This window comes from Clupea harengus, chromosome 21 (genome assembly GCF_900700415.2).
Source record: "Clupea harengus chromosome 21, Ch_v2.0.2, whole genome shotgun sequence".
In the NCBI taxonomy this organism is placed as follows: domain Eukaryota; kingdom Metazoa; phylum Chordata; class Actinopteri; order Clupeiformes; family Clupeidae; genus Clupea; species Clupea harengus.
In genome coordinates, this window is record NC_045172.1 from 6,097,209 (window position 1) to 6,114,708 (window position 17,500).

Consider the following 17,500-nt stretch of genomic DNA (forward strand, 5'->3'; position numbering starts at 1 on the left):
AGGCGGGGGAGGCAGCGGCACGTAAAAGCGGGAGTTGGTTACCTTTTGGATGGGCGGCAGCCGCTTACTCTCCCGGTGCACAGCGTCCAGCGTCTCGATGTGCATCTGGACGATGTCTGCACACACACACACACACACACACACACACACACACACACACACACACACCCACACCCACACACACACACACACTCATTCATCAGTACAAACAGTACAGCGACTCCTTGACACCCAAAGACACTCTGCTGCGGACCCACATTCCTTGCAACTCCGCCAGCTTACTGGTTATTAGTTAATGGTTCATTATTTATTAGTTAAACAGTTATCCATTAAGAGTCGGAGTGCTAATTAAGAGTTAACAAAGACACAATGACCGGAAATAGCACAAATCAGAGCTGCACACCCAGTTAGGGCACACCGTTTTTGAGTATGCCTGTACCAGTGTGCATTTTTTCTTCTCACAGAATGTGTGTGTGTGTGTATGTGTGTGTGTGTCTATGTGTGTGTGTGTGTCTGTGTAGATCTAGTGAGTACCTGGGATCATGGTGTGTAGTGCCTTCAGGTGATCGTTGGTGACTCCGCTCTCGTTACACACTTTGTCCACGAAGCGGTTGATGAAGCGCACCACGGAGTTGGCCACGTCTGACGTCTCTGCGTCCTCGAAGCCACTCTCCGTGTCATAGCTCTCAGCCATGCTGCCTGTGATGCTACACACACACACACACACACACACACACACACACACACACACACACACACAGAGAGAGAAATTATGTTTACATAACCACTAAAAAGCACAGGAGTCAAGAGTGTATGACGTGGTGTGTTCTCTGTGTGTGTGTGTGTGTGTGTGTGTGTGTGTGTGTGTGTGTGTGTGTGTGTGTGTGTGTGTGTGTGTGCATGTGTGTGCGTGTGTGTGTATATGTATTCATGCGTGTACGTACGTGTGCCTGTGTCTGTACCTGTTGGTGAGGTAGCTGTTGCTGACGCTCTCGATGTCCCCCAGGCCGGTGTTGCGCAGCAGGCGGTTCTTGCTGGTGTCGAGCGGCAGCAGCAGGTAGCTCATGCGGTTGGCGTAGTGGATGGCCTGGCTGAAGACCGTGCTCTCCTCCTTCTGCACGCGCTCCTGCTGGAGCTCCTTGGTCAGCGTGGGCCACAGGCGGCTCTGCTCCGACGCCAGCTCCAGAGCGCTCAGCTCCGACGTCAGCGACAACGACACCGCCTCCTGGTCCTGACGGGGGGGGGAGAAAGGTCATGGAAGGTCAAGTTTTGGAAGAGAGTTTACGAGGACAATTTCTAATGGCAGAATGTTCTCTCAGACCCTCCGGTCATGTGACCATGAAATAGAAAACTATGACTATGACTATAGAAAATGTGTCTATTCATAAGTGAACTTGCTTTTAAAAAAAAGTTGACAACAACAATCCAAAACCCTTATAAAAACCTTTTCATAATTTACATGACTTTGTGATGTCATATACAATATCAGTTTACGCTCTCTGATACAGACCTGGAGTAAATCCCTTGTGTATCTGCCTATTTTAGTAACAGTGGGTGAGAGAGTGTGTGTGTGTGTGTGTGTGTGTGTGTGTGTGTGTGTGTGTGTGTGTGTGTGTGTGTGTGTGTGTGTGTGTGTATATATATATACCGCGCTGGTTGAGTCTCCCTCCTCTGTCTCCAGGTAGAGAGATCTAATGTGTTTCTGCACGTCGCTGTAGAACATGGCCTCCCAGAACTGCATGTTGGTCCACACCATGTGCTCCTGCACACAGCTGTAGGCAAACTGAGTGATGCCTCCCCCCAGTTTCTACAGGAAACCACACACACGCACACACGCACACGCGCGCACACACACACACACACACACACACACACACACACACACACACACACACACACACACACACACAAATATATACACAGTTTGCAAAATATCATGTCCTCCTGTTTCATCTCTCTCTCTCTCTGACACACACACACACAAAATTAGTTACTTCCTTACATGTAATTATAATGCATTGGCAGAGGAACTTGAAAAACTTGCCATGACTCTACTCTCTCATGAGTCTCCAGCCTCCCCCATACATTCACACACACACACACACACACACACACACAGTGTGATACTTACTCGACAGAAGGCAGTGACCAGGGGTAGAAGGGCAGCTGCAATGCCGTGCTCGTCCATGTGGGAGCAGTCCTAAGAAAGAAACACACACATACACATTTACAGACATTTCTCACACACACAAACACAATAACATGCATGCACACACACAAACAAAGATATACTCACACCCAGTTGCATTTTGCACACACACACGCAAATTAACACATCCACTCACTCACAATGTGTAATACTTAAAAGACTTAATGACTACAGTGCGTGTGTATTTCTGTAGATGTATGTGTGTATTCAAGGAAACAGGTCAATGTTTGACCTATTTAAACAACATATATTTGTGTGGCTATGCTTTTAGGTTTGCATGTCTGGGCACGTGTGCATACACTGATGTGTGCATGTGTGGGCACACGCATAAACGAGACTATTTACATGCACATAAATATTTATTACCCAAGACAATGAGTATATTCATGGCCATAGTGTCTGTGTGTGTGTGTGTGTGTGTGTGTGTGTGTGTGTGTGTGTGTGTGTGTGTGTTTGAGAGGGAGTGTGTATGAATGTGAGAAAGGGAGTGTGTAAAGTGTGAGTAGAATATAAGAGCGTGTATGTTTAAATAGTATTGGTGTGTGTGTGTGTGCATGTATGTATACTTGTGTGTGTGTGTTTACCTGCAGGGTGCAGTTCATCATGCGGACGACGTAATCAAACTGCTGGTCGTCCAGCACAGCTCGGTTCTGCAGGACGTGTTGGTTGAGCTCCTGCGTGAGACACACACGCGCTGCACGGCCCTTCAGCGCTCGCAACACCGCTGGCATCAGCTGCACACACACACACACACACACACACACACAGTGTTATTTTAGTCATCTCAAACAACCTCAGGGCTATTGTGATCTTATTTTGGAGTCAAATTATCATTCATATTTGAAAATATCTGTGTGAGTTTATGAATTATCGTGGGCTTATTGTGTTTTATCCATGACCAAGAGCAGAGTACATTACACCAGTTTACAGTTTAAACTTAAACGGCTTCCAGTTAGTTACAGAGTAGATTTTGTGAAGTGCCGCTACAAGTCTATAAATCACTGAAAGGACCCAGAATACATCTCTGATATGTTTAAAGAATATATCGATCCATGGCCTCAGGCCAGCTAGTAGAGCCCAGATCCATGGACTCAGGCCAGCTAGTAGAGCCCAGAGCCCAGATCCATGGACTCAGGCCAGCTAGTAGAGCCCAGATCCATGGACTCAGGCCAGCTAGTAGAGCCCAGAGCCCAGAGCCCACCATGGTGAAGCAGCATTTAGCTGTTATGCTGCATGCAACTGGAACAAACTGCCAGATAATCTTAGATGTGCCCCAAATGTAGCAATATTTAAATCCAGGTTAAAAATGTTTCTTCATTTATTTAAAAATATATTTTCATGTGCCTATGATTGAGCTCTAAAACTGGCACTCTATTCTTACTGCACTCTACTCTTAATTTAATTATATTACTTATCTTTTAATCATGTACTATTTATATCTTTGTTCTTTTAAGTACTACATTATGAACTGTGTACTCAATATTTGTATCCTTTATTGTTTCGCACTTCGTCTTTTTGTTTCATATGGCTGCTCCTTGTGCTGTTATTTATGTAAAGCATTGAATTGCCTCTGTGTATGAAATCTGCTTCATAAATAAACTTACCTTGCCTTACATGCCTCAATGTGTGTGTGTGTGTGTGTGTGTGTGTGTATTGGTATGATTGCGTTTACATTTATGTTTATGTATGCAAAAGTGTGAGTGTATGTGTGTTACTTTATTTGTGTTACTTTAGGTGTGTTACTTTATGTGTGTGTTACTTTAGGTGTGTTACTTTAGGTGTGTGTGTGTGTGTGTGTGTGTGTGTGTGTGTTACTTTATGTGTGTGTTTACCTTCTTGGCTTCCAACATCTTGTTGTCGAAGATGTAGTTGATGCAGTTCCGTACCACCTCTAACCGCCGCGCACTATTGGCCAGTGCAGTCCCAACACGGTCCACAAATTCCACTGCACACACACGCATCACACAACTTTTACACTTCAAAACACACACTTCATACAATCCTTTAAACTGTAAATCACATTCTACTAAACATTATTAAGTGTTGTAAATACTGAATACCCACGTCAAACATATATACAGTATAACCAACTCAAACTACAGTCAAAGAATACACAATGAGTCAACAATCCCTCCTAAACTACATCTCCCAACAGCCCCTTCTCTCTCCCCACACCCACCTAGCGTTGGCCCAGAGGGCACCAGGTTCTTCATCTCGGGCCTGACGACGGGCGGGGCGCCATTAAGCTTGGCGTTGGCGTGGTCGATGAACAGCTGCACCGTCGTCTCGTCCAGGTGGGGGAAGCAGGCGGAGGTGGGGGTGGCAGAGGGGCGTGTCTGGGGCACATCGCCCGGCCGCTGGACCTTGTGCATGGCCACAGCGGGGTACGGGTTCTCCTGGAGGAGGATTGAGGGACAGGAGGATCATTATGGTCTGTGTGTGTGTGTGTGTGTGTGTGTGTGTGTGTGTGTGTGTGTGTGTGTGTGTGTGTGTGTGTGTGTATGAGAGTGTGTGTGTGTGAAGTTTAGAGTACACACACACGCATGCGTTACTGCTTGTGTGTGTGTGTGTGTGTGTGGCTCTGTATGAGAATAAATATGTAGATGCAAACAAATAGCATGTTGAAGTGTAGAGTACACACACACACGTTACTGCTTGTGTGTGTGTGTGTGTGTGTGTGTGTGTGTGTGTGTTAAGATGAATTCAACATACATTTTTAAACAGCGGTTCAGCAAGCTCCTTGATGTGGTGCAGCACTTTACGTGGCAATGCCTCCTCCTGACGAATCCGCTTCACCTGATTGGCTACCAGCTGGGACGGGGGTGGGAATAAAAGAAGAGGAGAGTGACAGGAGAGCAGGGAGGAGAGGAGAGATAGAACAGAGAGAGAGAGAGAGGGGGGGGGGGGGAGAAGGCAGGAGATGAAAGACAGGAGGAGAAGAGAGGAGACATAAGATGTAATCAGGGCGGTGAATAGGAAAGACAGGATGTTATTTTTCTACCATGCATTGCACACATAGTCCACTCCACTTTGTAAACCTTCAGAAAAAGCTTCTTCGTGTATGTGCACACACACACACACCCACACCCAGCATGAATAGGACAGTGCAGCTGAGCTGTGTGCCTTGCACGTCCCGTCACAGTGAGTGTGTGAGGATTTGTGCTGACGTCCGTCTGCTCGCTCGCGTCCGTGTGTCGTTGAAGTTCCCGTTGCTGCCGCAGTGCCACCAAATTGACGTTCGCCATCTTGCTGTGTCATTGTCCGTCGTCATGTTACAGATTTATTTGTGTGGGTTGTTTTGTGTGTCTTTTTCTCTGTGTTCTTTTTTTTGTTCATGTTTTGAGTTTTGTCCTGCAGCCCTGACACATTTTTATTACATGTGTGTTCTCTTGTGTTGTCTCTCTCTGTGTGTATGTGTGTGTTTATGTGTGCATTTGTGTGTGTGTGTGTGTTGCTAATCTAGCCGGAAGATGAGGAGAGTGAGGAGAGCTCGGTACGCCACCCCTTTATACTCCTCTCTCCAGCTTGTAGCTTCCTGCTATGTTGCCTGTGTGTGTGTGTGTGTGTGTGTGTGTGTGTGTGCGTGTGGGTGTGTGATATTGAATCATTAACCGCTTACATTGAAACACAACACTTACACCAGCAAATCACATCCCTGGGCTGAGGCTTGAATGCTGCAGCATTGTGATGCTTTTGTGTGTGTGTGCGAGTGTGTGAATGTGTGAGTGTGTCTGTCTGTCTTACTGTTCAAACCTGCATGTTTGCAGCTGTGGCGTCTGGGTCTTTGTGCTGTCCTTTCCCATGCCTGACAGCAATATCTGTGTGTGTGTGGTGTGTGTGTGTGTGTGTGTGTGTGTGTGTGTGTGTGTGTGTGTGTGTGTGTGTGTGTGTGTGTGTGTGTGTGTGTGTGTGTGTGTGTGTGTCATGCCTGGCTTTGCCGTGCTGGGTCTGCCTCACTCAAACCCTGGTAAATAAGACTTTGGGCTGCCCCTTTCCCTCCAGTCTACAGGGGGAGCCGTCTGGTCTGGCCAACATGGCTAGATGGCAGCTGATTGGCGGGGACATTTAAAAAGAGTTCCTGATGTGAGTTGGTGGGCTCTTCTCGGTTCTTCGTTGCTTGCACAGGGCTGCAAGACCTTTGTTCCTCAGCTCCCTCTTTTGTCATTTTATCACTACACATACACTATGCTGATCTGCACTACATTGAGCTTTACTTTCTCTTGCCGCCCATTTACTGACTTTTTGTAAGTATTTTCATTTAATGAGTTAATAAATTACCTTTTTCTTTAATCTTAACTCTGTGTGGTCTCCCAATTTAATGTTATCTCCACATCGAGCCATGTGGACGTAACAGTGTGTGTGTGTGTGTGTGTGTGTGTGTAAATCATCCTTAACCTTCCAAGGTCAAAGCTGCTGTAGAGTCAACTATTTGGTACCTATCTACGTCACAAAATGGCCCACCTCCCCCAACCCCCGCTCGTGAGTCTCATTGTCATTTGCTGATGGAGACTCATCATTCTCAGGAGTTTAGCCCTTTGCCCACTTTTAGCATTTATCAAAACTATGCAGTGGGTTGGTTAGGCTCAGAGCTGGGGGTGAACTCACACATGTATGAATGCAAAAGACAGACAACATGGCTACAAGATAGAGTAGCATATCACTTGTGCATTGTGTGTGTGTGTGTGTGTGTGTGTGTGTGTGTGTGTGTGTGTGTGTGTGTGTGTGTGTGTGTGTGTGTGTGTGTGTGTGTGTGTGCGCAGTGAGGGGGCGTGTTATAAAAGCTCACGTAGTAAGAAGCACAGGGAGGAGAACGTGTGGTGTGTGTGTGTGTGTGTGTGGTGTGTGTGTGTGTGTGTGTGTGTGACTGCACGTAGGCGAGTGGACATGAGCATGGAGCAGGTGACAGTATGGCCCTAAATAATGAAGAGAGAGACCCACGTCAGAGCTGTAAGAGTGTGTGTGTGTGTGTGTGTGTGTGTGTGTGTGTGTGTGTGTGTTGATGTTTGAGCCGGATATGTCTACATTATGCCAATAAAAAGTGCAGGAGAAGTCGTGTGAGGGGTGTTGCCCAAGTTACCGTGTACTATGAAATCAACTGGGTGGACTTTCCCATTGATGTGTACCTCAGCTCTATTTTAAATCTGTGGGTGAGAGAGAGAGAGGGTGTGTGTGGCGGGGGGAAGGCGAGTGTGTGTGAGTGTGTGTGTGTTTATGTGTGTGTGTGTTTATGTGTGTGTGTGCTGGACTCACATCGTCGAACAGGTCGGTGGGGCGGTAAGGCGGACCCCTCTCTGACACGAAGCGGGCAAAAGCCATCCCGTCCAGAACCTTAGTCAGGAAGTCGTCCTCCGCCTGAGATCGCTGGCCCAGGAATGCAGCCTGCACACGCACACACACACACACACACACGCACACACACACGCGCAAGCGCACACAGACAAGAGCAAACACACGCAAACACACAAACTCATTAACTCAACAGGTTTATTGTAAGTGAGAATCAATGTCTTGGTGTGGATTATCTGTAACAAAAGATCTCTCCTGTGTAATTATTTGTGTGTGTGTATGTGTGTGAGTGTACCTTATTAAAGTGTGTCTGAGGGTGTCAGGGTGGATACGGATGTGTATATGTTTACCTTGGATGATGACTGTGTGTGTGTGTGTGTGTGTGTGTGTGTGTGTGTGTGTGTGTGTGTGTGTGTACCTTGTGAAAGCGTATGACTGGTTCAGGGTGGATGCGGATGATGTGTAGACACCAGCGGTACCCCTGAAACAGCTGTGCAAAGAGCCAGAGAAACACGCCACGGATCTCCTTATCCTACACACACACACACACACATCAGACAGACAAATAGATTTGTAATCAATAAGCCAAAGCATTGCTTTTATGTTTGATATTTGCACACGTGTTTATGTTTACCTGGATCTTCTGTGTTGAGGGTTGTAAGGAGGATGGGGGAAAGGCTTGGTCTGCCACCTCCAGCTCAGGGTCCAGGACCTGCACACACACACACACCCACACCCACACCCACACACACACACACACACACACAGACAGACAGACAGACAGAGAGAGAGAGAGACAAAGTGGTCAGGGTTGCTGTATAAACTGTCATAGCACATAGTGCCTGAAAGCAATGCAGGCTATGTGATGACAAACATGCATGACAGGCAGCAGATTGTTCATGTTACAAGAACCATATGAAAGTGATTTTCCACCCAGTCCATAGCATTCCCTTATATGGCTGTGACCATATGGATTGGCCTCCACGAGTGTGGCAAACAACCGCCTGTAATGCACTGGGTAGTGTGCAACAGATTTCCAATAAACAGAAGCGATCAATAAATATTCTTCAGCTTAGCCACGAGGCTGTTTAATCTCTTGGAAAACCCATTAGCTAAATGAGCGAGTGTCCTTGCACTGAGTGCATAGTCCTGTGAGTTGAGCAGACACACACACACACACACACACACACACACACACACACACACACACACACACACACACACACAAAGACAAAGTGGTCAGGGTTGCTATCTGAAGCATCTTTGGAACATCGTTGAGATGATTAAGCCCTTTTTTTCCAGTCCACTGAACGAGGGAACAGACGCCTCTTACAAAAGCACTGCTATCAGTTTCCCAACTGCAATTACCATCTGCACTGTGTACAGTGTGTGTGTCTGTACATGTGTGTTTCGATGTGTCTCTGTGTGTCTGTGTGTGTGTGTGTGTGTGTGTGTGTGTGTGTGTGTGTGTGTGTGTGTGTGTGTGCATGGAGGAGGACCCAAGTGATTCTGTGTGTGTACTTGTGTGTGTGTGTCAACGTGCTGGTGGGAGTAATAATGAGCGTAAGATCCCATTTAGAATGAGGGGCAGCTCAGCTCCATGGAAACGAGCTTCGGGTCGCCATGGCGCCACTGAGGCACAGGGCAGACAGCGAGGACAGGAGTGGACACAAACACACACACGTGTATATGCACGCCTACATGGACACACACACAGGACATGTGGGTGGCCTTAACCCTGTGTCACTGGGCTCCCCCTACACACACACACACACCACACACACACACACACACACACACACACACAACACACCTCAGAACGTCACAAACATTCCACTGGCCACTCTACCACCACTGTCACACACATACATACACACTTGTTCTGCATCTTCTGCACTTCGACTGAAGACTATAGATGCAAATGTGGTATGAGATACTACTTCACACATATACCTACACCCCCCCCCCCCACACACACACACAAACACCCACACACACACAGGAAGGAAAGTAGCCACCCCCCTTCTGAGCCAATAAAAAGTTCTGCTGTTTGAGGTTTGGCACATCTGGTTTCATGTCTGTACTAGGCTACTAGTGCTTCAAAGAACACATACCTCTTCAGACACAAACAAACACACACACACACACACACAAACTGTTGCCATAAATGCTAACTGAAGCATCTCTGAAACATTGATACACACACACACGTTGTGAATTTCTGAATCAAATGTAATAAGACCATGAAGGGAGCTTAAACTCTCAATGTTCCCTCTTGGCAAATGAGTCGTGTGTGTGTTTGTGAGTTTGTCTGTGAGGTGAGGTCACCAGGGAAACGGGCAGGGTGGAAATGTACCAAAGGCTCTTCCATTAAAGGAAACATACTTCTTAGTTCAGTATGGTTTCATAAGTACACTGCACACACACACCGCCACCCACACATGAGAGCCTGATGATATGCGCACACAGACACACACACACACACACACACACACACACACACACACACACACACACGAGAGCCTGTCTAGGCCATGATTTTCAGCTATACTCTGACACATCAAACCCTCTCCTGTGCTATCAAACGCTCTCACAGTCTGGTAGTGTGAGGGAGGGTGCAATAGTGCATGTGAGGGGGTCACGCAAGAGTATAACTGAAAATCATGGCCTAGACGGCCTCTTGTTTGTGTTTGTATGTGTATGTGTGTGTGTGTGTGTGTGTGTGTGTGTGTGTGTGTGTGTGTGTGTGTGTGTATTATCATCTGTGAGTTTCTCATGAAGTATTGATCACTGAAAAACATCACATTTACTGCCATCATAAAGAGATGAAAAAGCCAGACACAGACAGACAGACACACACACACACACACACACACACACACCTGCTTATTTGCTATAGTATGAAAAAAACCACCGCATTCATGGACATAGTCTGTTATCTCTTACTTTGAATTCTGCTTCCTTATATGAATTGAAATAAAACACTCAAGCTGCGATAGCTTCCGTGTGGTAAATGTGGCAATTATGTTTGTTTCAAAGGGTTTTTATTTTGGACCCATCCATCCACCCACGCACACAAGCACACACTCACATAACTGGCCCTGTATTAAAACAGAGTTACAATTAAAACAGTTTCCCTTGGAGGGTCAGTCAGTGAGAGACCATATGTGAGGTTCTCACATGATTATACACACACACACACACACTTGTATAATTACATGCACACTCATTTACAAGTGTGTCAGCTGAGTGTGGCTGGTGTGAGGCGTGCTGGGAGTTTTATTGACGCCTGGGGGTTTAAACTTCAATCAGAAAAACAAACATTTGTTCAAGAATAACTCTCTGCTCTGGGCTTGCTTTGCCTTTCCAGAGAAACATATTTTTTTTTTTCTCTCTCTCTCTCTCTCTCTCTCTCTCTCTCTCTCTCTCCTCAGAGGAGGCCATAAAAACAGGGTATGTGCGTGGAGGTCACAGTCAAACATTTCTGTTGTTTGTACACAAACAGAAGGACAGAGATGAATACATGCTCACGAGTGTATGCTGTTAAGTGGGTACATGTGTGTGTGTTGGTCTGCAAAGCTGCTGTGGATCCTCTGACATAAGGTGTATCTGTGCTCATGCAGTGAGTGTGTGTGTGTGTGTGAGTGTATACACGTACCATGGAGAGGACCGTCTGTGTGTGCTGCAGCAGCGGCTCGGGCAGCAGGGAGATGTGCACACACTCCGGAATGGTCACTGTCCCACCGTCCAGATCGGCGATGATGACATCTAACTGTCTCACACGCACACAAACACACACGCACAGGCACACGCACACACAGAGAGAGAGAGAGAGAGAGAGAGAGAGAGAGAGAGAGAGAGAGAGAGAGAAATGATCAGAAGGATAATGTCATAATAATATTTGGAGAAGTAGTTCACCCACAGTCCACTTCCATGACCTTGCTATGTGTCCTCTCCCAAAGAACACGATGAAAAGAACAAGTGACTGATCATTATCAGCTAGCATCTCTCTTGGTGAAGACCCAAGAGATGATGATGATGATTGCTATTGTGTGTGTGTGTGTGTGTGTGTGTGTGTGTGTGTGTGTGTGTGTGTGTGTGTGTGTGTGTGTGTGTGTGTGTGTGTGTGTGTGTGTGTGTGTGTGTGTGGAGACAATCAGATAAGAAGTAGACAGCCAACCTGAAAGGCATGAAGCATGTAGTGTTCCTCCATCACCAACTCATCATAAACACACATACATATTCTCCATCATCGTCAACTCATTACAGCCCAATCCATTTACATTAAGATGGACAGCATGGCCCGTTGCCAACGGAGTGACCTCTGACCCTTCATCATCTCCCCTCACCCAATGCATGTAGGGTCCAAGTCATATGACTCTCATTAACTTGAGAGTGTGAGTGCTTGCAGTGACTGGGCAAGCACACACACACACACACACACACACACACACACACACACACACACACACACACACACACACACACACACACACACACACACACACACACACACACACACACACACACACACACACACACACACACACACACACACTCGCCCCTTACAGGCCCCAATCATAGCAGCACACACCCTCTCCCAGAGAGAATGCAATGACATCAGGGCAGCTTAATGAACTCCATGTGTGACTCACAGGACATGTAACACACAGGCGCGCACGTACCACGTGTGTACGTACCAAGTCTTGCGTCTCGGAGCGGAAGAAGGAATTGACGCCAATGATGAAGGGGGTGGGAGTGCTGAGAACCTCCAGCAGCTTCCCAGGAAGAATGGGCACATATGTAAAACTGAGAGAGAGAGAGAGAGAGAGGGAGAGAGAAAGAAAGAGAGAGGGGGGGGGGGAAGAGGAAAGGACACAGAGTGTTTCAAAAGTCATTACTAATTTGGAAAGTAAATGTGTTTTGCAGCAGGGCCATATTCATGGACACACATACACACACACACTCACTCTCTCTGTCTGTGTATTTTCACACACACACACCTGTATTTGAGGGGGAACATGATGGCCAGCAGGGCTCTGCAGCCGTCCGTGAGCCGCTGGTAGCTGCTTGATAGGAACAGGATCTTGTGCTCCGTCAGAGCAGCGCAAAACAGGTACAGCACATTCACTATGCCTGTGACACACACACACACACACACACACACACACACACACACACACACACACACACACACACACACACACACACACACACACACACACACACACACACACACACACACACACACACACACAAACCTTTATCAATATACATTTATCACTGTGGATGTGTAATTCTGAGACCAAATCCATCACTCTATGCAGTTTTCATTGGTAAACACAGATATGGAGAAGTCTTCAGTGGACCCTGATTGGCTGGAGTCAGGCGTGCACCGATTGGCTTACCGAGCTGTCTGAAGAGCTGGGACACGCTGCAGCCACTCACAGGCAGGGAATCATTGATTGGCGTTTGGATGACCTGCCTGTCTCCCGCCCCCAAGGTTATGGTCCTCTGAAGTCCGAGAGAGAGTGATGAGAGAGAGGGTGATGACAGAGAGAGAGACAGAGAGAGAGAGACAGAGAGAGAGAGAAAGAGAGAGAGAGACAGAGAGAGAGAGGGTTATGGTTGGAAAAAGCGGGATGGAAAAAGAGATTGCTTTTTACAAAATGGCACAGGGCTTAAGAGTCTCAGTAAATCTGTCACAGGTAAGTGTGTGTGTGTGGACAGGGTGAATATGCTTTAATGAAGTGAGGTTTAACAGCTACACTACAGGTCCAGGTGATGGGGAAGAAAACCAGTGAGTCACAGGCGTGTGCACACACACACACACACACACACACACACACACACACACACACAGACACAGACACACACACACACACACACACACACACACACACGCACAAACACAGAGACACACGCACACACACACACACTCACAGACACACACACGCGCACACACAGGTTGACAGCAGAGGACAGAATAGATCACAGGGTGATTGAACAACTGATGTTGTGCAGGAATTGGAAAAGCTCTTGGTGACACACATACACATACACACACACACAACACACACACATATACACACACACAGCCTCGTTTAGTACCATGTAAGAGGTGCAATGTAACAATAATTATCCTCTAGGGACCCATAACAAACAAAGGGTGTGATTGTAGTTAATGTCCGTGAGGTAGATCTGGTTGTCGAGGGAGATACGGTGATACGCCGACACACATGCAAGTTAATACCACAAGAAGGAAAACCACAAATCAGCCATGAAAGTCAGCCCCAACACACACACACACACACACACACACACGTGTGAGTCAGTCAGGTCTGTCAGACATTACAAGAGGAGACGGTTGCAAAGATGACACACTGACAAAGACACACTTCCCCACACACACACACACACACACACACACACACACACACACACACACACACACACACACACACACACACACACACACACACACACACACACACACACACACACACACACACAGATATTGCTGTCAGGCATGGGAAAGGACAGCACAAAGACCCAGACGCCACAGCTGCAAACATGCAGGTTTGAACAGTAAGACAGACAGACACACTCACACATTCACACACTCGCACACACACACAAAAGCATCACAATGCTGCAGCATTCAAGCCTCAGCCCAGGGATGTGATTTGCTGGTGTAAGTGTTGTGTTTCAATGTAAGCGGTTAATGATTCAATATCACACACCCCACACCCACACACACACACACACACACACACACACACACACACAGGCAACATAGCAGGAAGCTACAAGCTGGAGAGAGGAGTATAAAGGGGTGGCGTACCGAGCTCTCCTCACTCTCCTCATCTTCCGGCTAGATTAGCAACACACACACACACACAAATGCACACATAAACACACACATACACACAGAGAGAGACAACACAAGAGAACACACATGTAATAAAAATGTGTCAGGGCTGCAGGACAAAACTCAAAACATGAACAAAAAAAAGAACACAGAGAAAAAGACACACAAAACAACCCACACAAATAAATCTGTAACATGACGACGGACAATGACACAGCAAGATGGCGAACGTCAATTTGGTGGCACTGCGGCAGCAACGGGAACTTCAACGACACACGGACGCGAGCGAGCAGACGGACGTCAGCACAAATCCTCACACACTCACTGTGACGGGACGTGCAAGGCACACAGCTCAGCTGCACTGTCCTATTCATGCTGGGTGTGGGTGTGTGTGTGTGTGCGGATACACATTTCGGTACAGAAATGCCACAATTGAAGACATTTGAAGGTGAATCCCTGAAATGTACAGATCTGTTATGAAAATGAACCTGTATTCCTTTAGGCAGGTTGTCTTTAGAGTATTGCTCCCTTCATGATGACTGTCCCAAAAGATGCTCTCCTCCAAAGGGCGTTTCATCATGGCAGTAAAGTGGATGTGAGTGTGTATGACTGTCTCTGTACCTCAGTGTGTGTGTGTGTGTGTGTGTGTGTGTGTGTGTGCGTGTGTGTGTGAGAGAGAGAGAGCGAGTGTATGTGAGAATCTCATTCTTAGGCAGCAGGCAGACACAAAACATTGTGTGAGACACACACCCACACACACACACACACAGTGGTTTGCCCCCCTTTTCCCTCTCTGTTCCCTCTCTGACACATATGTCCCCTTTCGCTCTCCATCTCTCTCACACTCTCACACACACTCACACACACAAGCACGCACCCACACACACATATACACACACACACACACACACACACTATTCAAGAGAGCCTGGGATTTCTACATAAATCCTCTGTGACATCCTTGCACAAAAACGCTGTGTGTGTGTGTGTGTGTGTGTGTGTGTGTGTGTGTGTGTGTGTGTGTGTGTGTGTGTGTGTGTGTCTCTCATTCACGCACTCATTGTCAGCTTAGGAACCATCTGCCGTTGGGCTGCCCATATGGTCAACCTGACCAAACAACCAGACATAGGAAACTAGTGTGTGTGTGTGTGTGTGTGTGTGTGTGTGTGTGTGTGTGTGTGTGTGTGTGTGTGTGTGGATAGAGGGACACAGATTATAGGTGCAGTGATTAAGCACGTAGGAGGGCAAAAACACACGGTGTTGGTAAACTCAAACACCGTCATGGCAACATGTACAACAACGCGAACAGATGACAACAAACAGTACCGAGGGGGGTGGAGTCATTTCTGACACAGCGAGCTGATTGGAGGGGATTCACCAAAGAATGACGGACAGGTTAATGGAATCACTGTGGGAAATGATTGAGGGGTTAACAGAAGCCACAATTCGGCCACAAGATCGACCAGAAGCAGGGAGTAAGCAGCATAACCAGCCATGACTCAGCTCAATTTTCAGATGATGAAGCAACAAAAAAAGAAAGAAAGAATTTTTTTGAATTTTTTTTTTTTTGATTGGCTACTTTGAGAATCACAATGGGTTTGATTGGTTGAAGCGAGCAAAAGAGGGGGGCCGGGATTAGGTTACCTGGAAACAGCCCAGTAGCCAGTCACAGGTTAGGTTCAGAGGAACCATGTTTAAACTACAGACTGGCGACTCATCCGTCTGTAACAAATAGGAACCAAGTTTAAACCTCAGACAAATGCGGGGGAGACGTTTCAGTGTGACAACTAGGAAGGAAACCAGCTGAAATGGACGTTTTTGAGGGGTAAGGGGGACGTCATTATTTGTGACACATGGTAATGCTGAGACCCAGCATCATTAGCAGCAGGGGAACACATGTAACGGGCAGCACAGTGGAACCAAGGTCAGAGGGAAATAAAACTTGAGGTCACTATTAATTGGGAACCACCATTTTAGGACAAAATCACTGAAATATATGGCTCGCTCTCAAATGTCTTCATTAAACTGATCCATATCAGTCCCTGCGATACTCCTCTGGAGCTTTGCCAATAGTATTGACCATCATGGGTTTAAGTATTACAAATTATATAAAGACAGAATACAGAAAACAAAACCTACGGTACTGTGTCAAAATAAAGGTATCACAAATAAGACAAATTGTCACAGGAATGTTTTCTTGCAACCATCTTAATTGGTTAGAGGCTGTTGACCACCCATCTGATCTGCGTTCCTATTGGTGGATCCTTGTGATGGTGTGAGATTGGCTGTTTAGCTGATGGAAGCCAGTGTTTTAAAACCATTTAAAAACATTTCTGCACACATTTCCTTAACAAGCAGTGAACTCATGTCTAAAGACGCACACACACAAAGGTTTTAGAGTACAAAGGAAAAATCAAATCTCACAAACAAAATGAATAAATTGCATTACATTTTTCATTTCAGCATACACCTGATGAACAGAACTGTGAGGGAGAAAAACTAAAAGTGAGGAAACGGGGTGAGGCAGACTGTGCGTCTGTGCGTGTGTGTGTGTGCGTGTGTGTGTGCGTGTGTGTGTGCGTGTGTGCGTGTGTGTGTGCGTGTGTGTGTATGTGTGTGTGTGTGTGTGTGTGTGTGGTGGACACAAACTCACCTGAGAGCCCCCGGCAATGGGAATGGTGCATGTGAGGAGGTTTCCGATGACCGTTTCCATGGGAACATTAAGGCCATCCACATGAACCGTGTAGATCAGGCCCAGACAGTTCTGCAGCAACACAAACACATGCACGCACACACACACACGCACGCACACACACGCACACACACACACACACACACACACACACACACACACACACGCACGCACGCACACGCACACGAACACACACGCACTGAGTCAATATATGCAAGAGTATTTCTTAAGTCTTCTTGTGTGTCCTGGGCACACAACATATGTGTAGTCGGGAGCATGGGTTTGAATGAGGAAGTCCTTATGGAATAGGTTTCAGATAAACTACTTAAATGTGTGTATGTGTAGAGGTCTGACCCAGAAAGCTTCTGTGTGGTCAAGTGTAGGTTTGAGTGTCAGGATGTAAATGTGTGTATGTGTGTGCGTGTGTGCATTTATGTGTGTG

General features: G+C 46.7%; 1 protein-coding gene across 1 annotated transcript in view; it reads right to left on the bottom strand.

Annotated features, from left to right (window-relative positions):
- Nucleotides 1–17,500, bottom strand: part of LOC116218257 (myotubularin-related protein 5) — a gene marked incomplete at its 5' end in the record, with an annotated part of 39,769 nt that overhangs the window by 20,201 nt on the left and 2,068 nt on the right. The window contains 17 exons of the mRNA XM_031559171.2: nucleotides 43–116; nucleotides 535–707; nucleotides 963–1,231; nucleotides 1,649–1,807; nucleotides 2,132–2,200; nucleotides 2,794–2,943; nucleotides 4,042–4,154; nucleotides 4,389–4,605; nucleotides 4,922–5,020; nucleotides 7,460–7,588; nucleotides 7,914–8,027; nucleotides 8,130–8,207; nucleotides 11,154–11,267; nucleotides 12,196–12,304; nucleotides 12,499–12,631; nucleotides 12,904–13,009; nucleotides 17,020–17,130. Of these exons, the coding sequence (XP_031415031.2) occupies nucleotides 43–116; nucleotides 535–707; nucleotides 963–1,231; nucleotides 1,649–1,807; nucleotides 2,132–2,200; nucleotides 2,794–2,943; nucleotides 4,042–4,154; nucleotides 4,389–4,605; nucleotides 4,922–5,020; nucleotides 7,460–7,588; nucleotides 7,914–8,027; nucleotides 8,130–8,207; nucleotides 11,154–11,267; nucleotides 12,196–12,304; nucleotides 12,499–12,631; nucleotides 12,904–13,009; nucleotides 17,020–17,130 (2,217 nt within the window). The remainder of the gene's footprint in view (nucleotides 1–42; nucleotides 117–534; nucleotides 708–962; nucleotides 1,232–1,648; nucleotides 1,808–2,131; nucleotides 2,201–2,793; nucleotides 2,944–4,041; nucleotides 4,155–4,388; nucleotides 4,606–4,921; nucleotides 5,021–7,459; nucleotides 7,589–7,913; nucleotides 8,028–8,129; nucleotides 8,208–11,153; nucleotides 11,268–12,195; nucleotides 12,305–12,498; nucleotides 12,632–12,903; nucleotides 13,010–17,019; nucleotides 17,131–17,500) is intronic.